Source organism: Sciurus vulgaris (assembly GCF_902686455.1).
Source record: "Sciurus vulgaris genome assembly, chromosome: 10".
Taxonomy (NCBI): Eukaryota; Metazoa; Chordata; class Mammalia; order Rodentia; family Sciuridae; genus Sciurus; species Sciurus vulgaris.
The window spans coordinates 114,967,563-114,982,738 of record NC_136470.1 but is presented as its reverse complement, the minus strand read 5'-3'; the positions used below and the strand labels follow the sequence as shown (position 1 = coordinate 114,982,738).

General features: G+C 44.5%; 1 protein-coding gene across 11 annotated transcripts in view; it reads right to left on the bottom strand.

The window, feature by feature from the left end:
* Window positions 1–445: 445 nt before the first annotated feature.
* The window catches only part of DAG1 (dystroglycan 1), a 67,910-nt gene continuing 53,179 nt past the window's right edge, over window positions 446–15,176 (bottom strand). For all 11 annotated transcript variants that reach the window (XM_079155482.1, XM_079155485.1, XM_079155481.1 and 8 more), the window contains one exon: window positions 446–5,299. In XM_079155482.1, coding sequence (XP_079011608.1) covers window positions 2,897–5,299 — 2,403 coding nt within the window. In that variant the 3' untranslated portion in view covers window positions 446–2,896. The remainder of the gene's footprint in view (window positions 5,300–15,176) is intronic.

Here is a 15,176-nt window from a genome sequence, read left to right as displayed (position 1 = left end):
AACACTAAACTTAGCATCAGGCAGACTGGATAGTCCCAAGCCCACAGGCAGTCGGGGTAGGGCTAGGGTGAAACTACTGCCAGAAACATCCCTCCATTCCCATCTTCATAGGGTCCCAGCCTGAAGGACTCTTGTCCTACCCATTCTCACTGGGTTCTCTGCCACCCCCCACCCCTTACAAATGAGGAAACCTAGGATCAAGGAGATTTGTCTTAGTTGGCTCAAAGGCAAAAGGGGTGCTAAGGGTAAGTTTACATATTGACAAACCTTCTAGAACACACTCAGCCCTCCCAGACACATTGAAACAGGTTAAGGCTCCATGAAAGCCACTAGGCTCCTTCTGAATGGGCCTGGCCAAGTCTCCTCTTCCCTGCCACATGATTCTTCTACTACTCACGTCCAAAAACCTGAACAGGCCAGGGAAATAGGTGTTCAGAGGCAGTGGCATTGTAATAAAGACACTGATTTTATTTAGTTTGATATGTTTCTATACACAATGCAGAAAACACATCTTAAAATCATATAGAAGGAAATAAAAACACATCAGTGGTTGGTGAACATTTGAATGCGAGATTGGCTCTCCATCTGAGTCCAATGGCCATCACCAGCCCAGTGCTCAGGGAGGAGGCTGCCTGCAAAGGCATTGTTGCTGTTATTATTCTGTTCACTGCCCCATTGCCTCCAGCTGCTATGGCAACAGGCCATTCTGGGCCAGCCACTGCAGGGCAATGCTCAATGGTGGGGTTGCTAAGGGCAACAGAGCCATTTGGAAGGCTTTTCAAAGCCCTCACCTGAAACATTACAAATTGTTTATTTTTTGACGAGGTCATCAGAAATAAATCTCACCAGGTCAAATTCTACTTGTGCTCCTGACTCTAGGGCATCAGAGAAACTCTGACTTGACCAGGGCTTACAAGCTTGAGGCCGGGTCACCAGCCACCCACTGAGCCCTCATCTACAAACTCCTCCCACAAGGGTGCTGCTCACCCCAGAGTAAACCTACTGGGGGCTAGGGAAGGGGAGAGGATTGGGCCCTGTGGAAGAAGGAAATGCCCTCTGGAAAAGAGCAGAGTGAAGACCTCCTCCCTCCTGCCTATCTTCCCCTACTGAGGCAGCACACAGGAAAAACTGAAAAACAGTCAAATCCTCTGCAACAGTTGAATCCTTTGCAAAACAGTCGATATGGCTTAGAAGTAGCTGCTCCGTGTGCAAAGGGAGCCTGGGTTCACACACCCATCCTCAATCACGGAAGGGATACATTATTGCAAAAGGCATTCCTCCCTAAAAGGTAGCTGAAATAACTCAGACAATCAAGAAAAGTCATGCTCAAAACGATTTCTTCCAAAGGAGGAAAACTGAAGCAGAGTAGATGCCCCTGAGTCATGGGACAGAGATGCAGATGGACGGACTGATGTTTTGCTAAAAAAGGCAAAAGAAGCCCTAGTTTAATTCCAGAATTTAAACTGTTAGGAAAAGAAGGGGGGAGGGGATCAAAATGAGCAAAGCCGTCAGTTCCATGGAATCAACACTAAGAGCTTATACAAACTGCTGTAAGCATCACCATTTTAAATCTTTTTTTTTTTTTTTAATAAAACAATTTGAGGCTGTATAAAAACTTTAGTAAAAAATTAGCTTTGAGAGCCCACAGAGTTTTTACTGTGAACTATTGCTGGCACTCCTCCCCAGTCACCAAACATTTTCCAGTCATTCAGGCCTAAGGCCTGGGACTGGAGCGCCAGAGAAAAGGAATGGGGTGGGTTGGGGTGGGACTGTGGACTGTTGGGAAAAAGCGGCCAAGGTCAAGTGAGGAAAGAGCATCACATGACATAAAAATATTGCATCTTCACCAAAATGTCCCCCACTGAGTGTTTCAAAAAACATGATATTCCTTTTGGGGAGAGAGGGGACATACCAGAAGGAGGAGAAAACAAAACAGGTTGATGTGGTTGAGACCCTCAACCTCCCAGGTGCCCCCATGAGCAGATGGCCCACCTTGGAGCACCTAGGTTGTGGGCCATGGCCACCACTGCCTCTTGGAGTCCCTTTTCCATGGAAATGAAGACCCCTTGGTAGTGGGCCACTAGCGTGCATGGGGTGGAGGTGGGGATGTCCACGGCCCAGGAGGCCCCTCCAGCTTCCAGCCTCTGGCAACAGCAGGAGAGCAAACCCAGCACCAAGGCCCTGGCCCCCAAGCCAGGGTCAGGAGGCCCCAGTCAGGCTCTGGGGTATCAGAGCAACCAAGTTGACGTAGTGTGAAAAAATAGGATTCCTTTGATAAAAAATACTGTCCCTTGGTCTTCTCTAAGTTTGAAACACCCTGGGAGCTTATTTTTAGCAAAGCAATTCCCCATACCCACCCCAAAATTATACATACAAGTTTAGGTAAACAGCAGATTAAATGTAAAAACTTAACCTTAACTTCTGAAAGTCCTTTGAATTTAATCTTTAGCTACTGTTTTCCATGTTACATCCTGCAGCTAGACACACGTGAATAGAAAAAACAGTACAGTTAGTGTTAAAGGCAAAATGCAGAGAGCTGGGGGCCACCCAGCACTGCCTGCAAGTTCATTCACGGTTCCTCGCTCCCTCCATCTAAACTCTACTCAAACAATGTTTTCAGAGCCAGCCATCAAAAAACTCAGCGAAGAATTTTCTATGAACAAACAAAAAGCTGTTAGGCAAAAAATAAAAAAGTCCCCCAAAGTCTCTCCAGCTGCTTTGGGGGTTTGGGAGGACCAGAGAGGGTGGGCTCGTCTAGGCCCCGTGTGTCAGTGTGTGCTAGGTCGGGTGTCAGCTACCGGTGGGTGATGGTCTGCAGGTCACCGGTCTCCACAGACAACACCAAGTTGTCTCCAGGCCCCTGCCCTAACCCTGCCTCCACCCAGGCGCTTGTGGGTTAAGGGGGGACATAGGGAGGGGGTGACCGGTATGGGGTCATGTTCTTGGGACGGGAGCCCTTGCCCTCCATGGGGGCTGTGAAGGGTGGCGGGGGTTGATAAGGAGGTGCATTGGGATCCTCATCCCTCAGGGGTGTATACTCTCCCACTGTGTCCTGGTTCAGAGGAGTAGTCTCGGGCACACTCTGGTTGGGGTACTCGGGAGGTGGGAGGGGGGCCTTCTCCTCCTGCAGGATGAGTGGCATGCTGGAGGAGGGTGGGGGCTTGGAGTCATCCAGCTCATCTGCAAAGATGATAGGCACCCCTTTCTTGATAAAGGTGGCCTGGTCCTCAAGGGTAAGCTTGCCCTTCCGCTTCTTGCGATAACAAATCATTGCAATGATGCCAGCAATGAGCAGAATGGCTGCAACTACCACGGCTGGAATGACCGTGTGCAGATAAACATCATCCTCACTGCTCTTCTCAGGGTCCCTATCTGGCACCTCCGTGGTTGGTGCTGGGGAGGACCCCATCTTGGATGGCAGCACAGGGATAAACTGTAGGTGTCGACAACTGCCAGAGCCTGTCACAGCAATGCTCATGGCCTTAAAGTCAGGTTCCAGGGCATTGGAGAAGGCAGACCGAGGTTTCCCATTATCCTCAGCAATCCTCCGGCTCAACCCAATAATCTGCTCCTTGGGGCAAGGCTCCAATGGCAGTGTGTTGTTGGTCCATTCCACCTCAATTGAGCCCCGGGTGATATTCTGCAGGGTAACAGTGCTGCAGTTTCGATCCCCAAAGGCAAAGGCCAACTTCTTCACCAAGGCAATCTTCTTGTGGATATCATTTGCCACTGATGCCGGGTCACCCACAAACTTGGCCTTGAACCTTGCAGGAGCCCTGTCTCCTTGAGGGCGCTTGTGGACATGGATCTCAAAAGCATCTACAGCTGAAAGGCCCCCCTTGTCTGTGGCATGCATGAAATACTCATGTTTGCCCACATGGCTGCTGTCAGGTAGGCCATACATGAGCTGGCTATTGCTGTTGAACTGCACCCAGGATTTCTCACCCACTAGCTGCTGCTCCCGTAGCTTCAAGGTCAGCTTTAGTTTGTCAGTAGTGGTATCCTCATTGTCATAGAAGGTGTCTGATGGGATCTTCACCTCAAAGTAGGTACCCACCCAGGCATCCACTCTGTCAATGTGGTTCTTGAGCTCCGGACGCTGGTTGGGTTCTCCCCCACGGGGCACTCCACTGGTGGTGGTGCGGATACGAGTGGGTGGAGAGGCCATCTCCAGTCTGGTGATGGGTGCTTTGGTGGTGCCTCGGGGCACTGGTCGAGGAGTCCGTGGTTTCTTGGTGGGCCTGCGGGTCGTTGTGGTTGAGGAATCAGTTGAAGGCGTTGCTGGTTTTGGTGTGGATACTCGTGGTTTCTTGGTGGTAGTTGTGGGAGGAGTAGCAACTGCCGTGGGCTCCACGTACCCGGGAATGGTCACTGTTGGGCGAATCTGGCCAGGAACTGTGGTGCCAGCTTCTGACACCCGAGTAGGCTGAATAGGGCCTAGAGTGGGGGTCTGAATAATGGCACCTCGAGTCCGAATGGTGACTGTGGGCTTTCCAGGAACAGGATCCCTGACAGGAGGAGCCATGGTCTCCGTTGGAGGAGCAATGGCTGGAGATGTGGGGGTAGGCACTATCCTGGATGGTGGCTCCTGGATGGCCGTGGTTGGGGGTCCAATGGCAGTGACAGGTGTTGGTGTGGCATAAATTTGCCTCCGGATTCTTTTTGGAAGTGGGGGCTTCTTATTAGCAATGTGCCAACCCACCACGGGGTAGCCAAGCTGCGCAGACATAGCACCCTCCCTGGCAGGGGTCTCCACACCATGAATGTCAGGCACACTATTCTGGTTCAGGGAGCAGCCCAGTTTCCAGGACAGCAGAGCTCCATTCTCCACAACCTTTTTTGCATTTCCTGGGCCAGCCATGAAGGCTGACATGTCAAAGAGTCTATTATTCACCACTGGCACCAACTTCATGTTGTGAAGTTCCACTTCTGAGAAGCTCTGCATCCTGTGCAGGAGGTCAATCCTTTGCTTTGGGGTCATTTTGGTGAGATCAGCATCCAGAATCACTGTCAGGACAGTCACTGGCTCATCAGCAGCACAGGCAGATAACACTACCTCCCCAGGATCTGGTGAGGCTGCTCGCATGGACTGAGGCTCACTGTGTTCTTCAGGGTAGACCTCGATAGAGAAAACACTGGAGGTTTGGGGGACATGGCTCCCATTGGCCCCCAGGCGTGTAGCACTCACTGAGATATAATGCACACCCTTATCAGTGTCAAGGGGGAGGCCCTCCAGGGTGTGGCTCTGTGGGTCCCAGTGCAGCCAAGATGGCAAAGCTTCTTTCCCTGCTGCCGATACCTAGAAGAGACATGAGCATGAGTTACAAGTGGATCACCTAAAAATGATCACAGTTTTAACCACTGTACTAGCCTAAGTTGTCTGACAGATTTGTTGACTAATTCAGCTTTCCTGTTGGGGAAGCCAGAGAGGTGTAACTATCCTCACTTACCTGGCATAAAAGTCTAGGGCTGCCTGATAGACTAGTTCAGAAGGTAGATAATTCACCCAAGGCCACAGACTGGGGGAACAGCAATGCTGGCACTCAAAACACATGTCTCATGCCAGAGAAGCAATGCTATGGAGATCAATGTCTTGGACTTTTATGCCAGTGACACACCCTGCCACCTGCTTGCCTGCTATATCTGAAGAATCGAGTCAAAATGTCATCTCCCACCCCTCAGCTGTCCTCAGTCTCTCCCCAGATTCTGCCCCTGCCCTCATCAGACACCTCTGCTCAGGTCATGCACCTAGTCCAGTATACCTTTTCTGTGTACAAGTGGAAATGTACACACATCTGGGTACAAGAGAACACTCTGCCTAGAATGATTCACCTCACAATCATCAGGTGACACTCAAGGGTAGTGGTGTCATAATTAGCTGATTCTTTTCCTTTTTAATTGGTTCATTTTAGTTATACATGACAGTAGACTCCACTGTGATATAATTATTCAAGCATGGAATATAACTTATTCTAATTAGGACTCCATTCTTGTGGATGTACATGATGGTGAGATTCACTGTGGCATATTCATATATGTACATAAGAAAATTATCAGATTCATTTCACTGTCCTTCCTATCCCCTCCCTTCACTTCCCTTCATTCCCCTTTATCTAATCTACTGAACTTGTATTCTTCCTCCACCCCCTTATTATGGGTAAACTTTAACCTATCCAAGAAAACACTTGACCTTTAGTTTTTTGGGACTGATTTATTTCACTTTAGCATGATGTTCTCCAAATCCATCCACTTACTGACAAATGTCATAAAATCATTATTCTTAATGACTGAGTTATTTCCATTGTATATATGTACCACATTTTCTTGATCCATTCTTCTGTTGAAGAGCACCTAGGTTGGCTCCATAGCCTATCTACTGTGAATTGTGCTGCTATAAACACTGATGTGGCTGCATCACTGTAGTATGCTGATTTTAAATCCTTTGAATATATACCAAGGAGTGGGGCAGCTAGGTTAAATAATGGTTCCATTCGTAGTTTTCCAGAGTGACTGCACCAATTTGCAGTATCACTAACAGTGTATGAGTGTACCCTTTTCCCCACATCCTTCCCATATAGTTCACTAATTCTCTTGTCTAAATTAACCTGCTTTTCAAATCTCAAGAAAAACTAGTGCCCAGGGTAGGAGACTAGAATCAACTCTTCCAGGACAATGTTAAAAGAAATCTCAAAGAAATCTGATATCTAAAAGAGAGGTTATATAGTCAACCAAGTATGGGAAATGAAAGCACAGGGTCCACTTCTGTTCTTGGCAGAGAAGAGACTCATCCCCTTATTCTAACCAACAAAATCTCCCCAACTTCTTTCAGTGTGGAAGTCCTCTTCCAAGTGACATAAATGGTAGTACTCAGAACACCCCTGGGAATGCCCCATAGAAACTTTCATTATCAGCTGACAAATGGGAAATTAAGTCTTGCCTCTTGCCCAGGCCCCACCTGGGCTCTTCTCACCTTTGTAAAATACCCACTCCTGCCCCCAGTGCAAGAAAGGTGGCACCCATTCTCTGCTATGACTAAAGGTGCTCTCTGCAACACTGTCCTATCCCAAGTCCAAAGACACAAGGACCAACAAAGAGCACATCTTCACTGTCAGCCTCAGGCATTGCTCTTCATGGGCACTGCTTATCAATAGAAGGACCCTAAAATGCTTCCCTTCCTGTGGCAAAGCTAAGGCTATACCTACTGGGCTCCCCAACAGTAGCTGTCGTTTCCTCTGCCAAAAGACAGGAACTTGTGTGGAATACTGTAAAACCCTAGATTAAAATCTGATATTCCCAGCTAGGACTCCAATGTCCAGGCAGCAATCTTAAAAACTTTTCACCCTCTTTAAACTGTTCAAACAGGTTTCCTAATCCCCGTGAAAACCTACTAATAAGCCAAATGACATTAAGAGTTATTATTATTGGGATTACCGTTTCTGATTGCTCTCTGATCCAGAGAGGGTCTATAAATAGCATTTCTTCTTCTTTTTTTTTTTATGAATGGCATTTCTTTTGTGACATCACATTTCATCAACTTCATGGTTGATCAGCTAATTAATGCACCAAACACAAAAATTCATGGTTGATCAGCTAATTAATGCGCCAAACACAAAAATTCTCTCACCCTGTCATTCATCATCAAACCCAGAAAATGTTAAAATATCTATAAACGTAAGTGTCAAGCTGGGTGTGGTGGTACACTCCTTTAATTCCAGCAACTTGGGAGGTTAAGGCAGGAGGATTACAAGTTTGAGGCCAGCCTCAGCAACTTAGCAAGGCTCTAAGCAACATGAGACCCTGTCTCAACATAAAATATAAAAAGGCCTGGGGATGTGGCTTAGTGGTTAAACACCCTGGGTTCAATCTGTGGTACCAAAAAAACAAAACCAAAAAGTAAAAAGCAAACACAAGTGTCTTTCAATATTTCCTTTAAATATTTCCTTTAAAATATCTTTTACCTAAAAATAGTAATACTTTTTTCAAATATTTTGGCTAAGAAACATGCTTTAAATTTTTTTCAGTTCATTTATGTTAAATATAAAACTGCCATGTCCACAGGTAAACACATAAAGCTAAGTTTGAATGTTCTTATTTTTGGGGGAAAAAAAAAAAAAAGTGAAGCAAAAAATGGGAAGGCCTGCATGGAATGTTTACAGAACCATGAGCTGTTTTGCAAGGGTGAAGTCCGAGTAGAGGATCCTAAAAGGTGGAGAGTAAGTAAGTTAGGACATGGATCCAGGTCTCCAGGCAACTGAGGGTCTTTCCTAAGCCCATTCCCTCCCAAAGGCCACTACTGGGATGGGAGAGCATATGAAGAGGGAGGGCAGAGGGAGGTGACAGGGAAGGCCTAGAATGGAGCTCTAGATAAAGCAAGCAAAGAGAAGCCACCTGTAGAAGAGACTGAACAAGACTGGGAAAGACCAGGAGAAGCTCTAGAGGTGGGAGTTCACTTGCTGGCAAGAGCCAAGGGACATTTCTGAGTAGTCACACAACTGTACCCAGCTTTCAATGTTTCATCAGCATGTATGAACAAGCAGCCTGGTGCTTCTCTAGTCTGTCTCCACCTACATAAGGGCACTTTCTAACACAGAAAACAGAGAAAGGCCCTGCCTCAGAGCTTCCCAGTCTTCCTATTCTATTGACCCAAATAGTCCAAGTCCTGCTGTTAGACATTTCGTATGGAATCAACTCAGGCCATGCCATGGTCAAGGCGCCCATACAGCAAGTCTTGGACACCATATACTTTATTGTAATTATGCCAAATAACATTATAATTTGTTGATGTCATGTAACATACATAACAAACATGAAAGAAAACACCAGGTTTCACCAAATCAAGTTATAAAGTTCAATTTCAACCAGGAGATAAGAAAATTAGTGGGCTTTAAAATGGGTATGATGGTATGTGCCTGTATCCCAAGCAGGAGGATTGCTTCAGTTTGGGAGTTTGGAGCCTAGAGACCATAGTAAGACCCTATCTTGGAGGGGAGGGTGGATTAGCAGTTTTATTTTGATTGAGAACAAATCATCTACTCAAAGTTTTACAGACTTTTTGAGCAAGCCAAGGCAGAAAAACAGGGCCAAGCCTCTCCAACCTATCCAATCTCTCTGTAGATTCTGTTTCCCCAGAGCACTAGAATCCAGGATGAGTGCTGGTTGCAGGACAGGTGTGAAATCTGGACCTATAGCCTGGAAGCAGGCAGCCTCCCTAAATCATGAATAATCTGAAGATAGAAAGTAAAGGTACTATGGCTTTTACTAGGTGTGGTGGCACACATCCCAACAACTTGGGAGGCCAAGGAAGAAGAATTTCAATCAAGGATAGCCTCAGCAACTTAGCAAGACCCTGTCTCAACATAAAAATGGAATGGACTGGAGGTGTAGCTCAGTGGTAAAGTGCTCCTGGGTTCAATTCCTAGTCAGGGGCAAGGGGGAGATAAAAGAAGATTGAATCCCAGATCTAGGTAGCTGAGGCTTGACACAACTTCAGTCCAAGTGTACTCATCTGTAAAACGTGGAAAGTGAGCTTATCCTCAGACTATTATAGGGCCAGGCATGCTGGACTTTGGCAGGGCTGATTCCCACCCACTCCAGTGTACTGTGAGAAGACCCAGTAAACAACATTAAGAATGCTGCACGATGGTTGTTGCTGTAATAGTATATTGCCTGTATTTCTACCTCTAGTAATGGGCTTTATGTGCTAGATTTTAATATCCTTGAGCCTGGGCAAGTGCACAAGTCTTTTTAAAAGAAACATGGTTTACTTGCACAAAACTGATCAGTTTTGAGAGATCGTTAATGCCCTTGAAGTGGTTTTTGTGGGTGTGAAACAAATGGTGAGAATTTGAATTGGTCCCTCTTATTATAGTATTGAAATTAAGTCTACTTAATTTATCAAGTCATGTTCATGCCCTGATTTTATATACTTGTATCTATCAATAAACATTGTGATACTTGATGTAAAAAAAAAAAAAAAAAAAAAGAATGCTGCACGAATAGGCTCCACTCCCCAGTCCTCCTTCCCAATTGGCTTGGATCAGCCCAATGTACAGGGGGAGCTTGTCTCCGTGTTCATACTCCAAAGCATCTAAGCGAAATGGAAAGGCTGTGGGCAAAAGAAGCCAAGATTTTAAGGGGAACCAAATGAGAGTCCCTAATGTCAGGGTTTGCCCAGCATAAAAATTTCTTCCCTAGGGCTAAAGATATAGCACCATGAGAGAGCACATGTGCTCCATGAAACAGAAGCAATCTCTCATCCCAAACCAGTACTCTTCAGTAACTGAAGAGGAAAAGGGCTGGGGCTGTAGCTCAGAGGTTGAGCGCTTGCCTCACACATGTGAGACACTGGGTTCCATCCTCAGCACCACATTAAAAAAAAAAAAAAAAAAAAGATATTGTGTCCAGCTGGGCACAGTGGCACATGCCTATAATCCCAGCAGCTCAGAAGGCTGAGGCAAAGGATCATGAGTTCAAAGCCAGCCTCAGCAAAAGTGAGACACTAAATAAAAATACAAAATAGGGCTGGGGATGTGGCTCAGTGGTTTGAGTGCTCATGAGTTCAATCCCTGGAACCCTTAAAAAAACAAATAAAAAATAAAAAGATATTGTCCATCTATAATTTTAAAAAAGAAAAAAAAAGAAAACAGGAACAGGAACTTCTATTTACTTATTCCTCATCAAAAGGCAGGTTTCCACCTACAGTGTGAGCCAGTCAAACAGTTGAAGGACAAAACTGAAGAATCAGGTTCTCATTAGAACTGATTTCTTTTCTTTTTCTTTCTTGCCTTTTTTGGGGGGGCAGTAGTAGGTGCTGGTTGCGCAGGGCCTCACTATGTTGGTGAAACTGGCCTCATGATCCCCTATTTCAGCCTTCCGAATTGCTGGGATTATAGCCTGCACCACCATGCCCAGTCAGATTTAGCAATTTAGCAAGCCCCTAAGCAACTTAGTGAGAACTGTCTCGAAATAAACAAAAAAGGATGGGATATACCTCAATGGTAAAACATCCCTGATTTCAATCCCCAGTACCAAAAAAACAAAAACAACAACAACAAAAAAACTTGCCAAGCATGGTAGTGCTCCCAGCACTCTAGGAGGCCTGAGGCAAAATTCCAAGTTCAAGACCAGACTCAGCAAGAAACTTAGTGAGATCATATCTCAAAACAAATAAATACATACATAAATTTAAAAAAGGGGCTGGGAGCCAGGCGTGATGCTGAGTGCCTGTAATCAGGCTCGGGAGGCTGAGGCTGGAGGATCACAAGTTCAAAGCCAGCCTCAGTGACTTAGCAAAGCGCTAACTTAGTAAAACCTTGTCTCTAAATTAAATATAAAAAGGGCTAGGATGTGGCTCTATTCAATCTCTAGTACCAAAAGAAGGGCTGGAGATGTGGCTCAGTGGTAAAGTGCTCCTAGGTCCAATTCCCCGTACCAATAATAATCACCATCATCGTTTAAAAAAAAAAGTCGGGCACATTGGCCCAGGTCTGTAATCCCAAGCGGCTTGGGAGACTAAAGCAGGAGGACTGCAAGTTCAAAACCAGCCTCAGCAACTTAGTGAGACCCTACACAACTCAACAGGACCATGTCTCCAATAAATAGGGCTGGGGATATAGTTCAGTGGTTAAGTGCCCTTGGGTTCAATTCCTGGTACCAATAAATAAATACATCTAAGAATCAGTCCTTCCATCCCAAGCCCTGATACTTTTTTCAGTTCTTGTTAGTAATTTTTTTCTAAAAAACAGAGGCTTATATTTTCAATAGTATTTGAGTTGATGAGTCTGAGCAAATGCCATTCAGACAGCCCACCCACAAGCATGCCTTCCTTCACAAACCCACATTTCCCGGTGTGCAGTGTTCACAAAGGGTTCATTCAAACCGGATAACACCCACTTGAGGCAGGAAGAAACTGCAGTTCATCTCACGCAGGCAGCATTGCCACAAAGGTCTCAAGCATCCAAAGAAATGCTCCTTTCATAAACTCCTCTTCCTGGCCAAAAAGAGTACCCATTGTTCTCAGTAGAACAACTGGAGGGCCCACGCCAGCAGCTGAGAGCACAGTCCAAGGAAGCACTGCTCCCAGCTTGCTGACATCTTGGGTGGAGGGAAAGTCCACATTGTCTGCAGGCAAGGAGGCTGATAGGGTGAAAAGTCACCCTCTCAAGGCTTGACCAAAATGAGAAATATGAGGAGGCTATGGAGGGGTAGCCCAGTCATTTCATGCTGTACAAAGACACCTCTCCCTGACCATCCTAAAGAGGAAATGCCAAGCCCGAGTTTCCACTGGTTCATGCAGGACTAAACACACAGTATTGAGAGGCTAAGCAGCCAAGAACACCTCTGTGATGGGTGCCAGCTACAGTGTAGTCCATGGTGGTCTGGGCATAGCACTCATGTCACCTCTAATGTGTAGTCATTATTCATCTGCTACACACAAGGCAGTCGTAGAGCTCTCAGCAAAAGACGTGAAGCCTCAGTCTGAAATGAGGTTGTTTTGAAGTCATGATTTCTAACTAGAAAGTATGGGCTAGTCTCATTCTGAAACCACTTTGCTGATGGCATGTTTAGCATCTTGGGTCCCTAAGTTGAATATAATGGAAATATTTAGGAACCTTGAAAACTGTGTTGATTTTGTGTATATAATGACAAACTAAATGAATCAATTTAATGCAAGTATATAAAAGAATAGACATAGTAATTTTGTGCTTCTAAAGCTGGCATGCATGTTTCAAATTATCAGCTGTTAGTATTAGTGTCATACTCTGGACAAAGTTATCTTTAGAAGGCTTTAGTATTCTTTGGCACCTCATTTTTCTGAGACAGTTTATGTAATTCTCCCCATGCTTATTTGGTCAGCTTCTTTTCTATCTGCCTTGCAAAATAGCTTATTCAGATTAGAAGTAATTACTGATCAGGAAGAGAAAAAAAATCATCAAATGACAATTCATTATAAATTTCCATGAGCGGGGGGTAGAGAGAACATGGATGGTCTCAAAAAACTGACAGGGGCATAGTGCATCACAAGAACACAGAAATCAATATGAAGGGGTTGCCAATGGTCAAATCTGAGATCATTTGAATATAATTATAAAGACAGCAATAAATTTTATAAGCCACTGAATATTCAAAAACAGCATATCTATACTAATACTGGATTAATAAACACACGGCTGCTGGGCATGCCTGTGATTCCAGCGACTCACAAGGTTGAGATAGGAGGATCTCAAGTTCAAAGCTAGCCTCAGCAACTTAGTGTGACCCTGTCTCAAAATAAGAAATTTTAAAAAGGGTATGGATGAGGTCAGGGTTTACCCCTGGGTAAAATTTCTGGTAACAAAAAAATAAATAAAATAAAATAAACCATGGCTGAGTCACAGGAACAGGTCAGAACCATTTCCCAATGTAAAATACAAGTTTAAAAATGTGTTTGTGACAGGATCCAGAGTCAAAAAATACGAAGTCCAGAAGATACTGAGAGGCAGCAGGTGAGCTTAGTCTATTGCTGCCCTTGCCACAGGTTGGCATTTCTCCTGTGTACAGCCAGACAGGCTCTGACAATCCAAAGCAGGTGTAAGTGCTAAGAGCTTTCATTCCCTTTGCCCACAAACATTTGAAGGTCTAGGAGATCATAAAAGACAAACATGCAGGTACTAATATATAAAAATAAATCCTACTATTATGCATAACTATAGTGTACGAACAAAAAACAATAAAGCCAAACATGTAGACTAATAAAAAATAAGAATTTTAAGGACAAAAATTTATAAAAAATAAGGTAAGAATAAATTCTACTATATTACATACAACTATAGTGCACTAAATAAAAAATAACAACAAAGCCAAACATGCAAACTAAAAAAAAAAAATAAGAATTTCAAGGACAGAAATTTGTGAATAAGGTAACATAGGTTGCCTTTACTGGGACAGAAGGGAAAGGTCTCTAAAATACTCGCAGGGGATATCAAGTTGAACCTGAAACAGGTGGTTGTCCTCACTCCAAAAGAGCAAAAGGCCTTGGGTAGATACTAAGCGAGGCGTGTTTACAGTGTACAAAGGGGCTAATGTGGACAGGACAAGTATACAGGGGGAAGGGGAGGGACAGAAGGTCAGAGGCCACATCATATGGGGCTTGATCCTGAGTATAGTTTATAAGGGAAATTTTGAGCAGATTTAAGCTTTAGATAAAGATCTTTAGATAAAAGATGTCTCTGGTCTCAGTGTGGAGAACAAACTGGTCAGAGACAAGGAGCCCTTGGGAAGAGATGAACAAACAGTAGCTTGGATGAAGGACAGTGATGATGGGACACAGATAAGATTCTGAGGTCACCCCAACAATTCATACACATAAGAATATCAGCCAACTATTAAAAGTTACATTCCCCAAATCAATTAATAACCATAAGGGAAAAAGTCAAGCTACAGTGAATGAAATAAGGTCAAAAAAATGTCCAATACAATCCTGGTCTAAGACGTCTGTATGTGGTATGAAGACCTCCTGATGAACACGAAGAACACCTCTTGATGAGACTTTTTTCCTTTCTCCTTTTACAATGTCCACAATAAAATACCTTGTTATAAGAAAATTAACTCCTTTAATATGAAGACTTTTTCAAACTTGTTTTACTAATGGGAAACCAAAATTCCAAGAATGAGGTCTAGCTTTCTGACTCCCTGATTCTCCAACCTATATCTGATGCTTAAGACTAAATGGGCTGGGGATATGGCTCAGTTGGTAGAGTGCTTGCCTCATACGCACAAGGCCCTGGGTTCAAATCCCCAGCACCGAAGGAAAAAAAAAAAAAGACTGTTTAAGATAGTCACCTTTCGTGTGTGTGGAAGGAGCGGGGGATCAGTGCTGAGAAACCGAACCAACGGCCTCATGCATGCTAGGCAAGTAGTTTACCACAACTACATCCCCAGCCCTTCATCGCTTTTCTACAGGATCATTAGCTACTAAATATCCTGCTTTCCACAGATAAATATACGAGATAAAATCCTGTTTCCCTAGTAATATCTCTTTATTTTCCCAGTGAATAAGCCTGTAATAAGTCTCTCTGCCAGATACTGAAAATATCCAGCTCACTGTATCTGTCCAAAGCACTTCTAGTCAAAATTAATTCATGTAAAACATTCCCATGGCCATCAGAACAAAGGCAATTGATGCAGGGTTTTGGATA